We start from the raw sequence: 19,105 nt of genomic DNA on the forward strand, positions 1-19,105 counted from the left end.
ACACTATGTCAGTATACTAGTCTTCCAATATCCCAGGGCGTGACTCTCCCATTGTGTCATAGCATTGATTTGCTACCAGTATGGAGTCTTGTTTCAGCACCCATACACTTATACACCAATGGACATATCAATAGCAAGCATTCTTCCTAACATGGCACCAAGGGCAGTAGTGGTGGGAGAAGGAGTTTCTGGCAAAAACTGCACCAGCTTTTTAGGCTTTTTCAAAGAAACCGACACTTATCCACAGTCTGACAAGTGAGTTTGCATGAGAGTGTCATGTTTATTTATATTGGTATCGATCTCTGCCAGCATTTACAATATTTGAGAGTTCTCCATTCTGCAATAACTTAGCAATTTTCTACTGCTAGCCACTGTAGCGTACAGTACTGTCCATGACGCTATGGCGAGTTAGCCAATCACAAACAAGGGCAGTGGTTATTACGTTGTGTCATGACATTAGGAGATTACTGCTAGTTGGAGTGTTATGGGTTCCTCACAACTAGCCGGTAATGACTGGTTAACACTGGATCCCAATGCGTCAGCAGTTGTCATCTCAGTGATTATTCGTATACTGTGTGCACTGAGGACGTCGCTGAGGAAGAGCAGATATGTCGGGAAACATTGCGGCTGTCAAACTTTCCTGATATTTTATTGTACATCCATGACAGTCACTCTAATGTGCACTACTTTGGCGATGGTAATTGGTAGCCGTGGATTGCTTGATTAATTTTTTTTTCTATGATTTCGGTTGCGGGACTAGCGTTTCATTGTTTCAGCTATGGCATTGTATAATTTGACTGCTTCGACTCAGAATTTTGCTAATGTAAACATAGATGGGTTTGTGATAGTGTGAACAACGTAATTACATCCGATAACTGGTGTATTGTGGGACTAACGCTAACATACTGCAATACAGTCGGTACGAGCCTTTAGTGACTAGGTTGTACATAAGGTTTCCGGATTCTAATGACTGCTCACAATTTCAGGATAGTTACAACAAATTTTGTTTGGATTCGAGAATGAATTTACGCAATAACTCAGCCAGGTTTTCTATTGATAACAGGATGCATGAAGATTAAAGCTAAAAATTAAATGAAAAATAATTAAATTAAGTTTATCTAAAGTTTTACAATTGTAAAAATTGAGTGAAAGTCTATCCTTTGCCCTATTTATTGCTGACCTTACGCATTTGCTCATGTGTCTTTTCAAGGTATGGGACCGTGTTGACATACAAATTAAATATCCAAACTGAACATACAATGTAAATGTCACTTTATATGTTAAACTTGACATACAAAGAAAATATAACTTTAGATGTCAAATTCTTACTGTACATAGTAGCAACTAAAACAACAACTGCTGCAAAGTATGATTATTGTTTTAGACTTCCCTTCATAGAGCATATTTTCTATGACAATTCCCACAATGACAGAGCGCCTGCACACAAGTGTCTAAACCCTCTCAGTCAGCTTACAGAAATAGGAAAATCTGTATCAGATCAGAAATTTTATGAAGCAAAAAAGTCAGTCAAACCAGAATATCGACTCCATCATCTCTTTTCCTCAGTAAGTAATGTCTCCTAGTTGGTTCACCAAAAATTGGCTTCATTTTGAGAGCTTAAAACGTAATTCCAGCCATATTTTTTCTATACTCTAGGTATGGTCGTATGGGTAACCAGGTAGTCATACTGTTATAGGATGGTGCATGTGTATGAAATCTGATTGGTTTTACTCAGCACTAACTCTTTTACTACAAAATATTTTTGCGTGTTTTCTTAAAATTAATCTTTGCTAAACATTTTTGGCTGATGTACACTCAGTACTTTTGCTATAAAAGTTAGAGCTTTTGTACTAGAGCTTCCATTTAAACTTTTCAATTTAAATTTTAAAATTAGCAGGAAGTCATGTTTAATAATTGATTTTAGTTCAGTAAACTCAATCTCAAAATCAAATTGCTGTCATGTTCACAGCTTGAATTAAAGGCTGAAACCTTCCTCTCGTGTAAAAGTATGGTTATCATGAATATCTGCTGCCAAACGTTGGAGAATTTTATAAGCGCTAGCTTCAGATATACGTTTAAGTAACTGCCTCCACTTTTATTTATTTATGCAAAACTGGAAATTAAAAATATGATCCAGCAATTTTATGCTGTAAATTTTGAGTAAAAAGAAAATTGAACTGCTTTTTTGCTATGGAGACATGATAAAACAATATCTTAAATTTGCTTTGGCGATATTTTAGGTGGATCTATTAATTTTATGGTCTGCGATAAATGTTTTTGAATATATACTAAGTCTAGCCTTATGTATAGATACCAAGACTAACTGTAGTAATAGCTTACTCTCAGAATGAACCTTATAGGTGAGCCAGTTGAATGTCTTTCGTAGGAAAAGAGTTAAAAAGGAACTTGCTGACAAACTGCAATAATAAAAAGAAATAATACTTAGTGAACATTGTCATAGCAAGTGAACTTGACGTGTACAGTCTAGTCTCTATATACAAAGTTGAGGCTGATGCGTTAAAATGGTTGACTCGTGCAGTGAAATAAATAGATTAAACTGTATCTCTATTAGCATACAATGTGACCTATTTAATTTGCTCTATGACCTAAAATAATAGTATAGCTCTTTAATGAAGACTGTTGGTAACTATGCATAGCATGGCAACAAATATATTATATAGAACAGTATAAAAACAAACTTGATAAGTCAAATGGTATCTGAAAACTGAATTAGCATAGTTATAGTCAATAATAATGTTATGTTACTTTGGAGCTGGAAACAGTCATGGACAGTCGGTGATGCGCAGATTCGTAAATCAAGGTGGATATATAGATCAGTGAGGTAATGATCTCTATGTTTTTTTATCGGTATCACTTAGGCTAAATGAACTTTAAGTTGAATTATCTTTAAACATTAAATATTTTTTTATTCATTTTATCACTTTTACTACAAAATTGCAATATTTTGAAAGAATTTGAAATTTATACTTTGAAAAGTCTTTTGGGATATAAAGCCAAATATTTGGTAAAATTTTTTAACCATAACTGGTTTGTGAGATAATAAGAATTTCATGTAATAATAAGTTTGTATCTGGCTGTGAAGTAATGAGCGGCAAACAGTGCAAGCAGATCCTAGAAATGTTTTAATGAAATTGTTGTGTTGCAGGGAAGCACAGGGAAGCCCAAGTGTATTGCTCACAGTCACTATTCTTTAGTCAATGAACTCCTTCAACTAAGAGCTGAAAATGTTGAGGTACCAACTGTAAAAATTTATCGTTCTCCGTTATATACTGTGTAAGCTATCTTCTTTTATTGCAAAAAGAGATAACTCTAACCTGATTTTGATCACCCTTGACGAGGTTTATGAAAAAAGAAGAATGGCGTATTCTGAATATAGAAAATACATTATCTATTTTTAACATTTCAATTAATACTTCGAGTAGTATTTCTCAGCTACGTAAAAATAAATTTTGCAGATTTGTATTGTATCGTAGCATTGTCTCTGTTGCCTGAGTCTATTTTCTGCCCGCCTGAGTTCATTCTCTGCTATGGTTTCTTAAAACAGAATCTAAAAACAGGATTATAAATTTCTGCAATTTTGTTGTTTCTTTAATATTAGTCTACTATCTTCTAGATTTACCTTGTTTCTTGATTGTGAATCACATTGAAGGAGCAAACAGGAAAAGTCTTAAAAATACCAACACGCCCCGTTAACATTTTAGTTAACAGGCAGCAGAGTGAAAGATTTGAAAAAGAAATCTGAGATCTCTGAAATCTGAGTAACGAACATTTAAAATCAACTCCTGACAGCATCAGCTAATTAAACTCAACTCATATTATGTTTTATGATTCATGAAAAAAATTATTATATTTATCAAGCACTAAACCAAATGATTTAAGTAAAAATAAGCTACTTTTTACAGTAATTAGTAATTATCTGTTTAAACCCATAGGTTATATTACAAAAGCTCTATTGAGATTAGCTCAATTTATCTGGAGTATTTAACATGATTACTCACTGCATTCAAGCTTTCACTCAGATTCTAATGAAACTCTGTGTCTTGATTAAAAAACTTTTATTCCTAGAGTTAGTTCAACTTGATCTTTTTTGTGCCATTGCAGGAATGTCACCAAAACGTTATTTTATAACCACAATTGACTAGCATGACAAAATAGGCCTATACTCCTATGTATTATACACTAACGAACATTACACACTATATACATCACTTAAAAATTATTCTGTAGAAATGTTTTATGTACCGTCTAAACTAATTGTAGTTTTAGCACCAGCACTAAGCACCTTTTAGTAGTACATTGTCAATTTGTTTAGAAAAGAGCATAAACCTTTTTGTGTTCGTTTAATAAGATTTAGACAAGTCACGGTAGAATTTTAACAGCTAACAATATAAAAACTGTCGAGGAAGGTATGATACTAATCACCTATCTACCAAAATGGGCCAGTAAGATTTTGGTTAGCATTACAGTTAGCCAATAGAAAAAGACGTTAGTATAAAACTGCTAAATGCAGAAAAAATAAATCTTTATTATGTTCTTACTATACAAATTAGTGGTGAATCAACCCAAATACTCGTTACATTGGCACTGTGCCAGGCAAATAGTAAGTGGCAGGCAACTCTCATTATTTCCTATTGTTTATAAGCTGAATTTTAATACCCGGGCAACGCCGGGTAGCACAGCTGGTATATATAAATATATATATATTTATACAAACAAACTTATTTGTTTGAGAAATATATATATTTCTTAAAAAAACTTTGAGAAATATATATATATATATATATATAGATTCTGTCTGTGTCCAGCTACAGCTATTTAAATCTTGGAATTAAAATTCTAGTCCTTTATTTGATTAAGCCATATATCATATGCAGGCCACACCTAGCATCATTAAACAAACGCAATGAACTGATCAGCACCTGTAGACACACTAGCAAATCCTTACTATCAAGTTTTAAAACCTGATGTTTCCATAAAGCCTTTAACGACCTTAACGACCTTAACGTCTAATCATCTACATGTAGCTACAAGGTTTCAGTAGTTTTAATAGTTCCAGCTGTCTATAAAGTAACTAATTCTGGTACAAACATTTTATCTGAAGACTGCTCTTAGCAAGTAAGGAACTATTAGTAATGAAGTCTTTTATCGAAAGTTATAGTCTATTTTACTGATTTTAACTTGATTTGATTTTATGATTTTCATACTCTGCTCAGATTTTACTCTTTTATTCTTATAATATATATACAGTGAAACATGGATAACTCAAACTTCACGGGACTGAGCGAAAGTGTTTGAGTTATCAGAGTGTTCAAGTTATCAGAGCACAGTCACAAGTGAATGTATTTATCAGTAGATACATATACAAACTACATGTATATATAAAACTAAAGTATAGGTTATTTGTTGTAAGTTAAAGGGCATCTGATGTAGAGTTTTAAAGTATTTATCAGAAAGTATAGATATTTTTATACACTTGAGATTTGTGTGTTGTTTTAGGTGATGTGACTGCCAGAACTTTTTCAGATTAAAATTGGCAAAACCTAATCGCGGTTCAAACGCTCAGAAGACATTTTTTCTTTTGAGTGTTTTACTCGAGATCAATTTTGCCAATTTTAATCTTAAAACGTCTTTTCAGTCACATCACCTAAAACTGCAAACAAATCTCAGCCCAATAGAAAAATATCTATTCTTTCTGATAATTTTTAAAACTGGACATAAGTAAACATTTATGACCAATGCAAAAAAGCATGCTTTACATCTGATCAGTTGTTTCATTTAAAAAACTTATCGAGTGTAGTCTGTGACAGGGTATTTTTTTGACAAAGATCAACAGTGTGACTTATTGTAGAAATAGGTTTTAAACAGTTATTATAGTTCTTAAAAACTTGTTAGCCTTTTCTAACAAAATTGGCCCATCGATAGGTACGCCTTTACTACACACTTGTCTAAACCAAGTCAATAATACACCATCCAAATCATCGTGCGACGTTGAACGATCTCTTAGCCTTGATGAATTTTGGTCACATAACGATCTTATTCTTTCTTTTTGTTTAATCCATGTTGACACTGTACTTTTTGGAAGATTTTCTCCTTTTGATAATGCTGATAGCTGTTGTCCTGCTTCGATTTCCTCGAGTACTTTAAGTTTGTCAGAAGGTTTCTACACTTTTCTTTGCATGCGTGATGCCATCGTAAAGCGGATGTCTGTTGTAGCGGACGCCAAGCCACGAGCCTATTTGTGACATTTTATCTTTATGTATCCGCATATAATCACTGTTACAATATGTTTTTTTCATGCTGTGTCTATCTTTATTAAATTTTTATCGCTAATACCTTCTAACGTTTATAGCTTGGCCGTAACTGAGCGAACATCTTAGCGACCCTGTTAATCATTTTTATACGATTTCTTTTTCGGTTCCATTATACGGTACAGGGGAAATTATACGTACACTATACGCGTACTAAAAGCGCTTTCGTTAAGAAAGCAGAGTAGTCTCAGCTCAGCGACTAGTGGAAACTCCTTCGGAATAAATTGAACGGAAACCGTTTGTGAATTCGGCAAAAAACTGTTCGAGCTAACGGTGCCGAGGTCGAGTTATATAAAGCCATTTATCATTGCGTGGGAACGAACCAAGCATATCCATTCGAGTTAACCATGTGTTCGCTATATCCGAGGGCGAGTTATCCATGTTTCACTGTATATTATGTACATAATATATATTATATATGATGCATTAGACTATATAAAGTACATTTACAGTATAATGTGTAATATGGAGAGTACTTACCTGTTGGTTAATCATGGCATAACAGAAATTATATACAGTCAAACATGGATAACTCGAACTTCACGGGACCGAGCGAAAGTGTTCGAGTTTATCAGAGCGTTCAAGTTATCAGAGCACTGTCACAAGTCCATTTATTTATTTATTAGTAGATACATGCACATATACAAACTATCATAGATACCAAAAGCATAAATGGCTTGTTTCAAATTAAATACTTCTAATGTAAAGTTTAAAACTTTTTTATCAAAAAGTATAGGAGATTTTTCTATCACTTGAGATTGTTTTGTTGTTTGAGGTGATGTTATTGCCAGGATTTTTTTTGATTAAAACTGGCAAAACTTGATCGTTGTTGAAATGATCAGAAGAAAAAACATCTTTTTCTTTTGAGCGTTTTAACCGAGATCAATTTTGCCGATTTTCTTTGAAGTTTATGCGAAGGTCACCTCACTTCTCCATGCTTCCGAAAGGCAATCGCTAAGCGGATGTTTGGTAAAAATCAAAATTCACCAAACCTTTAGAAAAGTCATTGACAAAAATATTTTGCCGATGGTGGTAATAACGACGCCTATGATTTACGAAAAGTTGAGGTTTACCTCTATGACTTGGAATAAAGTGATTTTCTAAAGCGATAATAACCGTCTCAGTAGTCGTTGGGCAAAAAACTGTTCGAGTTAACAGAGTTGAGGTCGAGTTATCTAAAGCAATTTATCATTACGTGAGAACGGACCAAAGACACCGTTCGAGTTAACCATGTGTTCGAGCTATCCGTGGGCGAGTTATCCATGTTTGACTGTATATACGCTGTATATGCCTGTGTGTATATGTTATCAGTATATGAGGATTTAATAAAATTTTAATAAATATAATTTTGTTTGAATTCCTTATCATATGAATGAACTATGAACAGCTTGACAACATTTGTGAACAAATAATACAAACTGCTAACTTGTATAAAAACCTTTTTCAGTCGGCATATTAATTTTTAACAACTGGGCAGGTAAATCAAAATAAAATTTTGTTGACTATGAAGGAAAAAATTGCCTCTTTTTTACCTTGTCATACTTCCTTAGCAGTTTATCATAGTATCTCATTGTTGGAAACAAGTAGCAGGCATTTTAGAGTAAAATTATCCTTAGTTTAGCTGAAAGAAAACTCTGAACTCATATCTGTCATTTATTCTATAACCTCTAGACCTACATGCTTTTTATTGTTGGCAATTTCTCTCTGAACTGCTGCTAACAAAAATGTTTATGGCAGTCAAATATATCTTATGTTATCGATAAAGTGTTTAAAACCCGGAATCCATTGCAGCCGATGCTGACGATGAACCCAAACATAGATGAAATGATAAGTTACTCTTGCGCTGCATTGGTGCTCGCAGGTAAAGTCTCCAAGTGTGTCTTTACACCAGACATTAATCGGGATGTTCCTATCAGCGAGATTGGCAAGGTCATCACTCAAGGTGTTATTGATGAAGGGTGAGTCATCTAGAAATAGAATTCTCAAGTGGTGATATATGTCTTAAAGTGAACCAAACACTTGGACAGATTCTCTTCATCGCACAGATTTAAAAAAGCATGCATTGACTGAGGTTTTTAGGTTTCTTAAGTACCAATTAGTATTATCACATGTAAACTTATTGCAATCATGAAATACATAATTATATACTTGAAAAAATAGTTGATCAGAAGACAGGCAACAATCCTTGCTGCTGGACTAGAGAAAAGCTGCAGCAATATTAAATATTAGTGTTTGGCTGTGAAGTAATGAGCTATGCCTTCGCTTCATTTTGTTGTTAAATCGCCTTTTGTGTGGTAGAGAAACAATTAGTTTAGCATCTTTAAGTAATGATTAAAGTTTCATTAAAAATTTGAAATGATGGAACCACTATAAATGTTAGAAATCTGCATAGCATAAAATATTTTCAAAAAAATTATTTGTTGTATTTGTTTTTAGATAGTCCAATAAAAAATATTGTGATTTAAATCTTAACTAGTATTTATTAAAGTAATATTAATTAATCAGAGTCAGAAAAAGGTTATTAAATTTTACTTATGTTAAACTCATCTTTGTTATTATAAATGATTCAGGTACTGTAAAACCTCTATTTAAATGCCACTTTTATTTAAGCGTCACCTTTAATGCATGTAAAACGCCACTATAAGAGAAGGGTTGAAAAATATAGTGCTAACTTTTTAATTGAACACCACCTCTATTTAACAGCCACTTTGACACTGTTTGATCTTTATGAACCCGTTATAGATTTTAATCCAAAAAACTGTCCACAAAACGGTATTAATAATGACTCTATTAAATATACAACAATTAATTCTTCCGTTGTTGCCATGGGTTTAATGACAATGTATGTGAGAAGGGCAATTGTTACAGTCATCTGAACTACACTCCGATTTGAAGTCACTAAGGTCTAAATCCGATCCATTGTCTTCCAGTTTGGTAGTAATGTAGTTTACAATCGGACATGAAGAATTTAAAGCATTTTGATGAACGATGAGAATACTCTTCAGTAACAGTGTATAACGTAATAGCAGTCATTGTTATGGCATTCCTAAGACCATTTTCTGACTCCAAAGCTTTATGGTTTTTTCTATAAAACTTTGAAAGCGCCACCATTGAAATAATCAAAAGCTGTATTAGAATAATATTTTTTGTTAATCAAAGTAGTTCCTTGTTTAACTTGGTCTGATATATCATTGCTTATGAAAAACGGTTTAACAGAAGCAGTGAGGTCAGCGACATTAATGTCACTCCACTCAAAGAAGAATGCAAAATATAGGTGACATTAGCATCGCTTCACCCGTAAAAGAGTTAATTTATCTACTCAAAAATTTGGTGAGTTAATCGGAAAATACAGCGCCACCCTGTATTTGAACATCACTCTAACAAAACCTCACTATAAGGAAGGGGTGCAAAACATAACGCCATGGCATTCAAATAGAGGTTTTACAGTATGTTGAGTTATTTTTGTTATTCTAAACTTTTCAGATATGGCATCTTGCCAACTAGCAGAGCTTCATGTTAGGAAGTGGAATGACCAGTAAAAAAGTTGAAAGAAGCAATGCGGCACAAGTTGGGTGTGAAGATTCCACAGCTACAAAAGGATAAAAGAAAACCATGTTCTTTTTTATTTTGTTGCAGAGCTCAGTACTTGATGATTCCAGGCGCAGTCAGTACCATGATCAGAGACTGCATTCTAAATGACAAAGTTAATTTTCCACCAATAAAGTTTTTCCTAAATGGGGCACAGATTGTCTCCAGAGGCTTCAAAGAGAACTTGAAGGAAATCTTTCACGGAATGGCCTTTGTAAGAAGAGAAATATGTTTCTTCCCACACTGTTTGCTCCTCATCGCCTAAGCTTTTTCATTTGCCTAATACACTATCATTGCAGTTGAACCAAACTTTGAAAAACTGTTAAAAATGAGGATTTTTGTAAAATGCCAATACTAAAATACCATGATGCGTTTTTGGGCTAGTAACCAAGAGTATTGATTCTTCATTAAAAAGGATTTTGTTTCGGTGACTGATGGCACAAAAAATCTTTTACATCTCATCCATCCAGAAGAGATGGTTTATCTTGGTGTCACTCTTAAACTTAACCCTCATATATCATCTCCTCTAGCATATTGCAGATGCATAAAAGTACCGCTGATAAGGAGTCACCTTGATAAATACCACACCTGATTATTACATCCACCAGCTTTATTCCATTCGCCTCTAGTTCTGTCTTCCAGTGGGTCGTCAACATTTTCTGATAAGCTCTGTTATAGATGTGTTGAAATAACCATTTCAATACTGTAGTTATTTATAACAGTCCACACTTTTCAGAGCGTAGAGTGCAGTTAGCAGTGGTACTATAGGCCTGATTACTTATCCATCATATAAATTTCCTTCAATTTATTGTTATTTAGTTATTTATTATTTTATTAATTTGTATATTTTAATATATTTACTTACTTATATATTTATTAGTGTGCTCCTTTATTTAAATAGTTTTCAATACAATTAACAGTGTTTAGTTACATATTTATTTAAATATTCATTTAGTTATATACCTAATAATATATTCATTTATTTATTAATGTATTTATTATATTAATCTATTTGAGTATTCAGTAATATGTTCATTTATTTATATGTCTATTAATATATTCATTTATTTATATGTTTATTGATATATATCTATTTATTTGTTTTTATTTATTTATTTATTTGATAATTTATATATTTATAAAATAGATAATATAGATTGTTATATATATATATATATATATATATATATATATATATATCTATACATATATTTACGTCTATTTTTATAATATGCTGTCAGTACATAAGTTTTAAAATTTGAGTGTTTAATAAAAGCTTATAATATTGTTTAATTTATTACGGCTTGAATGAACTACAAACAGCTTGAAAAGATTTATGAAGAACTAATACAAACTGATATTTGAAAAAACTGCAAATTTGAGATATTAATTTTTAAAAACTTGGCTGAATAATTAAAAACATTTTTTAAAGACGCATTTATTAGGGACAGAGTATGTCCCCTCATTATTAACTTTTTCATATTTCTCTAGACTGATTATGCAATGACAGAGGCATTCGTTATTGCAACGACATCACTATATGATACCAAGGAAGGTGACGAAGCCCGTATGCAAGCCAGACTTGTGGTAAAGCCCAACACACAGGTTTGTATCATTCAACACTGACTGTGAAGATCAATGCTGATAGGTATTAACTATTTAGCAGAAGAAAGCAACTCCTGATTTCATGTCAAGTTTTGGTTTTAGTTTACTATATCTTTTGTAATCTACATAGATTTTCTATTAGCAACTTTAAATAATGCTCAATAAATATTCCTATTGTCATATTAAAAAGTGAATGTGTATGTTGTGTTGAATAACCACTTTTTCTCTGTGGCAAGCTCGAAGCCTCGCTGAGATACCAGCTCTTTTCAATGTTTACTTTGTTGTATATCAAACCTTTAACATCATCAAAGTTTGCATAGTTTTTCGACCATCGTTGGGATATAAATTGTTGCACTATTAAATTCTCTGAAGCCCTACAAAGAAGAGTATGAAATTGTTAGGAAACACACTAAAAAGGAAAGGTTAGATTGTTAAAAACACATTAGAGGTTATCTGAAGAGCATAGTAATCAAGTTTTATGTTTCTTACATAAGTACGTAGTAAGAAACACTACGTACCAAAAAACTTTGGAAACTTTCTATAAAAAACTCTATTTAAACTCGTTGTTGTTTTGCATTCAAGGCTGTAAACCTTTTCACGTGTATAGGCGTATTGATAATTTAGCATTCTCAGTACAAATATGCAGCAGCCTTAGAAAATCAATCTAAGTTCTGTTGTGCTTTTTCAGTTAAGGATTGTTGACACAAAGGGTGAGGTGGTAGACATTGGTGAAGATGGCATGGTGCAAGTGAAAACCTACAGTCAATTGAAAGAATACAGGAAACAAGAGCAATTGACAAAAGATCTTTTCACTGAAGATGGATTTATTAAAACAGGGTAAGAATGCATTGCGGGGGGGACTGTCTGCACCTTGATTATTTGCTTCATGAATCTGATACTAAGACAAACCTGTAACTGTGATCTAAATACATGTATAGAAATATCACAGATCACAGATTGAATGATAAATAGATAGCGTGTTTTCAGTAAGTACATGTATTTGTACGTTGTATAACACTATCTATGACTACTCTGCTAAATTTTAAAGCCAACTGAAGATTCCAGTTGATGTGAGGGGCACTACACTCTGCCTTCAACAAAATCTCACCACTATGTAGCATTCTTTATATTTAGTGCATTGTACTCATTCAAATGCATCTATATATGCAAAATTACTGGGAGGGGTGGAAGGGCCACACAATAAATGGCAAAGGGCCACATGCGGCCTGCACGTTGCCCGCCCTGATTCTAACGTCTGAATTCATTTGAACTTCATCACAAACTATATGTAATCCATTTATATTAGTAAATTACACATTGTCATTGTGTGCTCGTGTGTGCGTATATGAGCATTCAAGTTGCAAACGCTTATGCGCTGTGCCTTCTGTCAGTTGCTAATAGTATGTGGTTTGAAACCTCCATCCTGTTTCGGATGGGATGGAATTAAATAAATCCTGGGCTTAATGCTAGTTTATGATACATGATGGAAATATTGCAAATGCCATCAGTTCAATTAAATGCTAGTGCACCAATAGTTTTGTGGTGTTATAATAATCATTATTCTCATCAAACCGCTATTGTGAAGGCAAACTATCTGTATATAGAGATATGGGAGTGATGTATGAAGATGGCACATTCATCATCAAAGGTAGAACAGCAGATGCTATTAGATTCAAAGTCTTTGGAGATGTTATATATCCTGGACCTATAGAAGAGGCCATGTCACAACACCCTGCTATTGACGACATATCTGTGAGTTTATGTTACCAAGCAACGCTCAAATGTATATATATTGGTGCAAGAAACATAACCATGACTTTGTGACAGAACTTTGAATGCTTGTAAATCTATGCATTGAGAGGGTGGTGGAAAGATATCTTTGCTATTGATGACATACTAGTAGGCATATGGCAACATGTTGAAAAAGCAAAATAATCACTGTTATGGGTTTAAACTAATGTTGAAGAGCTAAGGGCAGAATTAGTGTATGTGTGCGTGCGTGCGCGTGCGTGTATCTGTTAGTCAATGTAAAAATTATGCGTTTCCACATTTTTTAGCCAATTTTATCTAAACTTCCTATACATAAGCTTTGAGTCTTTCACCATGTCACTAGAAATATTTGGTTTTAAAACTCTGTCTGGATCCAGAGAACCAGTCTCTTAAACACATCCTGTGAGTTATCTGATTAAAAATTAAAAGATCCTAGACCATGCCTGGATTGCTGCTAGCAAATACTGAAGTAGATGAATAAGATTTACTAAATATTCAGCAATCACAGGTTACCTAAGGATTTTTTTAAGTTTGCTAGTATGAAAATAGTTGAAATATTTCCGTTTATTATCTCCAGTTCTCCAGTTAATATGGGGAAAGCAACTTTTGTATGAACGAGGCTTTGAAAAGGTTTCATAGCTGTCAGCGTGGTTAAAGCTCTGACGCTAAAAATGCTAGAATGATGCTATAATGAGATGAGCAATTTGCTATCTCGTAAAACTACTCTTGCTTTTATTGGAAACTGAAAAAAAATTTCACAGCTGATGAGAAAAAAATTTTGATACTACTGTCCTTAAGCATTGAAACTATCATAAATAACATTTAGTCTAATAAAATACTTACTAACACTCAATTTACCATTTTCAGATAATTTAGACAGCATTTAGCATAACTCGCCAATGAAATACAAAAAACAATTGTATCTGTCCTTAGCAACTTAATTCAGTTTTGTCAATCACTTTTGCTGTCTGAAGGTGTAACAGTCGTGTATTTTATTAAAGCTACATTGGACAAAAGCAAATAAATAATTGTATTGCAAATTGATATAGTACCAAAAAAAATGTTTTTAGCATGTTTGGTTAACTAGTCACATAGATAGCTTCATGAATAACTCTATGTAATAGACTCACTTTGGTAACCCAGACAAAACTGGTGGTAAACTGGGGAAAAACTCACGTGCACGCTCTGTGTGCGTTGTCTGTCAGGCAAACCATGTATCAGTCAAAGCTGTCATTCTTCCAACAAACATGGCGGCATCGGATAACTGTTCAGACTCCTATGTTTTCTGGATGATTGAAATCCTGTAGAAGTGAAGTTCGAGGAAGGGGGGGTTGTCGGCATGCAGAAGTAATTTGTACTCTCTAGTCATCAGCAAGTGAGATCGTTCCACAGAGCCATCGAGCTCATCGTTCATCAACTTCTCTGCTATTACTGGCTATAAATTCTAAACTGCTTTAACAATGAAGTCGGGCGCTGAGATAATTCGAGTAGTTGTTTTCTCACCTACTATCAGTAGGTCAGAAAGTGGGGTTGCTTCACAAAGCCCGTTGTAAGCATGAATGATAACAAACTGATTGAAAATTATGGTATTAAATGCTCAGACTTAGACTAAGCTAAAAGGTTTCTCTTCAGCAACAAGAACTTTATACTAAAATAATTGTTTTCGTATATAACAAGCATACACACTTTATCAGGCTTGGTGTCCTACAATCATTATGTTTTTTCTGCTTATAACATACTGTTTTAAAATAATTCCTAATTTTTCACAATTAAAAAAAACCCGTAAAAAATATTAAAAATAAATGAAAGAAATGGGAAAATATTCAAAAAGATCAAATAGTCAAAGTTTGAAAAAAAACTTGTTATTATATTTGATTTTTCTTCATCGATTGAGTTGTAAAGGTTTGGAGATTGAAAGGATATTCTGTTCAAAGAGAACTGCTATTTTAGATATTTTCATAAGTGATGAAAAGTTGTTAACACGGTCTAGGATCATGTAACCTGCTTGCACATACAAGGCTGAGCTTCAAAGTGGTGAAAAGATGTTAACTATGTAACACTTTGTAGCACTGTGATCGGTCATGAAAGTCTAGACCAATACTGTGTTAAAATTGGAAACATTCATATTTAAAGTAAAAAATGAAAATATAATTCCGTTGATATCAAACCAATCACAGTATTCTAATGTTGAGACTACGTAGCTGTGACAAGTAAAAAAATTGTATTTGTTCATAATATTCCCAAGTCTATTTTCAGGTGATATCTGGGTCAACCAATGACTACTATGGTGATGAACTGACTTACTGTATCAAGTAAGTTTTATGTCTATGTTTACAGCAACTTCTGACAGTGTAATTTACTTCTATGATGTGAGGAAAGCTATGAAATTGAGAACTTTATATTTCGTAAAGTGTAATTGTAACAGTAAATTTAATTTTTATGTGTATAAAGTACAAAACAGTAACTTCTTATGTTTTTTTGGCTTGGCTGCAAGTTCCATGTCAATGGAGCTTGCATCAATAAGCTTTGTGTCTATAGATTTAGTAGACATTTGTTTGAAAATATGTTTAGTAACTAGTGGACTTTTGCTAGATTAAAACTCAAGTCTATCATGTGGTAATAAGGACACAAAAACATCTTTTTAAACACTATTTACCTTATGAGACAGTTTTCAAAAATTTAGGAGATGAAACTTAATCTGTGGAAATGATTTTAGTAATTGAATAAATTACTTTTCCTTAAGGGTAATAATATTACTTTTTTTAACTTATATTATTAATAATATTAATAATTATGATACTATGGCCTGTAAATTTGATAATTTTTATTTCCATAAAAACAAAAATCTTCTAATGCTAGTTACTCATACATAAAGTCATTGTTCCCATAAATATGATTAAAAAGCAGAATAATTTTTAGAATTTCAAATAGCTGGTTAAAAGTGGGAAAGATTTAAGCTGTATCAGTTTTTATAATTTTAACAAGTGAAAATGTTTTTAAAAACAACTGTGACAATTCAATGTTTTAATCCAAGTCTTACATGCAAAAACATTGAAGTCTTGTAATTAAAACTAAGTATAATTAATTTAAAATAGTTTCGGACTGATGAAATCATATCAATTTTACAAAAAGAAACATCTTAAGTCATCAATCATAGTATCTTTGATTAAAGCCACTTGTTCATAAATGAAGTGAAATAACAGAAATGACATAGCGGGGAGATTTGTCTGTACTCCTCTACTGAAATTGTATATTGATTTTATTTTATTGCAGCAGTTCACTTTGTAAGAGACTTTACTGTTTTAGGCTAAAAGCAGACGCGGTGAGACCAACAGAGGAAGAGTTAATAGCATACGGCACAACACACCGGGTAGGAAATTAGGTTAACATTCAACTTCTCTCTAACCTTACAGACAAGCTTGAGTTAGATAATACTTAATCAGGTAGACGTCTGAAGCTTAACAGTAAACCTGAACTATGTGATACGATGGAGCTAGAGGCAGCGATAATTTAGACAGCAATAGGAAATATATGTAATAAATATGTGTGTAATTTTCTGGTTAATATAGTTGGATGAAAGTCAGAGACCCTGTAGACTGGTGTTTATGGAAGAACTTTACTATACTGACAATTCTCGAAAGGTAAATACTTTACGTTATAGCTTTAGATTTCATATTATAGCTTTAGACTTCATATTATAGCTTTAGACTTTATGCTATAGCTTTAGACTTCATGTTATAGCTTTAGACTTCATATTATAGCTTTGAATTTCATATTTTAGCTTTGAACTTTCTTTTATAACTTTAAGTCACATGTTACAGCTCAAGTCTTCATTTTATAACTTTAGATTTTTTGTTATAACTTTAGACTTCATGCTATAGCTTTAGACTTCATGTTATAAATTTAGACCTTTGAAGGTTTAGCATACTAAAGGACAGTTGATCATACTAGGATTGGCATAATATTGACTGGCATAAAAACAATTTGGGCTTAAGAACATTTGCACGGCTTTGCTTGAATTTATGTGAAACAACGAATGTGGAGATATGGTTCATCATGGTGGTGGGTGAATTTAACACCTAACTTTTTATTTTAAATCTATTCATAGTTTGAAAATATTAAAATATATTTAAAAATTTAAAAGAAATATTTAAAAAAGAGAGCACCCATGTACTTATTAATTTTAATCATATTAAAAACAAGTCCATGTGTTCAATTCTTTACTCAAAAATAAGTAAGTTGAGTGGACTTTCTTAAATATTGCCAGATTACAAAAACAGGAGGTTACTCTATTCTAACATTTGCTTGATCTATTAAAACCATCGTACAGGAAAATGGTAAGGTGAAAACTCCTAAATGAATACATTATACTTTGTTAAATTTTTTCCAGACACAAAAAAATAGTAAAACGAGTAAATTTAGCATTGAAATGTGTTTTGTGAAACTATGAACATGCTCAATATAAAAGCGAGCATGATATTCAGAAACCAATTAATGAAGCAGGGGTTAACATAGTGCCACATAAACTGAAGTATTGACTTAACAATGTGTAAGTTTGGCAGTAGATTGCTAGAAGTTCACAATGCAGCTCCATTTAACTTAAACTACACTGTAGATATGATTTAATTTAACCTTACAACTAGAATTATGCTCATTTCTCTGTATGCATGAAAAGACAACTCTAACATAATTACTTAGGTAAGCAAGAAGAAGCTAAGAGAGGCAGTACATCAGATGATCGCGAAGGACTTGACAACTGGGCTCTGTGATTGGTACAGAAATTTTGTAGCAGAGCTTACATCGTAGTAAATTTACAGAGCTTAATTATGTTGTTTTACAGCTAATTGTCTTTTTATTATTCATAACAATATTTGTGAATTTTTAGGTAAACCCTTTAAGGAAATATTTTTGATTTATTTAAAATTATCTTGGGATATCCTTTTTCCTATGAAAACTATTTTTTAAATCTTTTGATACAACTTGTAAAACCTCACAAAGGTTGCAACGTAATAATGTCAGCTGCAAGAAGCAAAAATTATCTGAAAACATTCACAATTTTTTCTACTTTTTCATTCTTGTTATATATTTTTTAAAAGAATGTTTACCATTTATGACTCGAATTGAATTTTGTTACACAAAATGTTGATCCTACTTTTGATTTTACTAAAAGACTTACTCTTTTATTTTTACTATGCCGAGATTAAATGTGATAGATTAAATATATTCTTTCTTTCTTAGCAGCAATATATTTTTTGTTAATAGAACTTCCAGTTCCAAATGATTTTAACCAACATTTTAGTACTTTTAATAAGCTATTGCGAATATACCTATGTTGGTGATCAAATCGTGTTGTATATTATTTCAACTAGTAAGCTTGCCGTTCCGTGCGCCATGAGAGTTTATCATGTGTAACAAGTATGTGGACAATTATTCGTAGATGTTAAAAAGTGGTTGTGTGGGAAGATGGTGCCTCATTATCCTGAGAATGCAACCATTTGGGTTCGATACCTGAGCAGTGTAATTGCTTTTGATAACGTTTTTAGCTTGGCTTCAGACAGATGAACAGACATGGCTCTTGTTATAGTAAATATTCTTCAGGTTATGACCTTTTTTCCAAGTTTGAAAATATCAAGCTCTAACTTGAGCTAGAATATAGACTAATTATTGGAAAAATGCTGTACTGTCACTGCATAAAATAGTAAAAACAATTTGGTGTCAGATTTTAAGAATATAAAATTTATAATATTAAATATTTTTATGTTTTTTCAAATAGAAAATAAATGTCTCACTAGTCAAGGGTTGTACTTAGAAAA

The 19,105-nt window shown here is 32.5% G+C and overlaps 1 protein-coding gene across 2 annotated transcripts in view; it reads left to right on the plus strand.

The window, feature by feature from the left end:
• The window catches only part of LOC137408751 (putative acyl-CoA synthetase YngI), a 50,310-nt gene extending 31,694 nt beyond the window's left edge, over positions 1-18,616 (plus strand). For both annotated transcript variants that reach the window (XM_068095335.1, XM_068095336.1), the window contains 12 exons: positions 98-255; positions 1,385-1,565; positions 3,167-3,253; positions 8,121-8,287; positions 9,966-10,131; positions 11,409-11,522; positions 12,211-12,359; positions 13,127-13,274; positions 15,549-15,604; positions 16,599-16,662; positions 16,862-16,933; positions 17,991-18,616. In XM_068095335.1, coding sequence (XP_067951436.1) covers positions 98-255; positions 1,385-1,565; positions 3,167-3,253; positions 8,121-8,287; positions 9,966-10,131; positions 11,409-11,522; positions 12,211-12,359; positions 13,127-13,274; positions 15,549-15,604; positions 16,599-16,662; positions 16,862-16,933; positions 17,991-18,098 — 1,470 coding nt within the window. In that variant the 3' untranslated portion in view covers positions 18,099-18,616. The remainder of the gene's footprint in view (positions 1-97; positions 256-1,384; positions 1,566-3,166; positions 3,254-8,120; positions 8,288-9,965; positions 10,132-11,408; positions 11,523-12,210; positions 12,360-13,126; positions 13,275-15,548; positions 15,605-16,598; positions 16,663-16,861; positions 16,934-17,990) is intronic.
• Positions 18,617-19,105: the final 489 nt, after the last annotated feature.

This window comes from Watersipora subatra, chromosome 11 (assembly GCF_963576615.1).
Source record: "Watersipora subatra chromosome 11, tzWatSuba1.1, whole genome shotgun sequence".
Taxonomy (NCBI): domain Eukaryota; kingdom Metazoa; phylum Bryozoa; class Gymnolaemata; order Cheilostomatida; family Watersiporidae; genus Watersipora; species Watersipora subatra.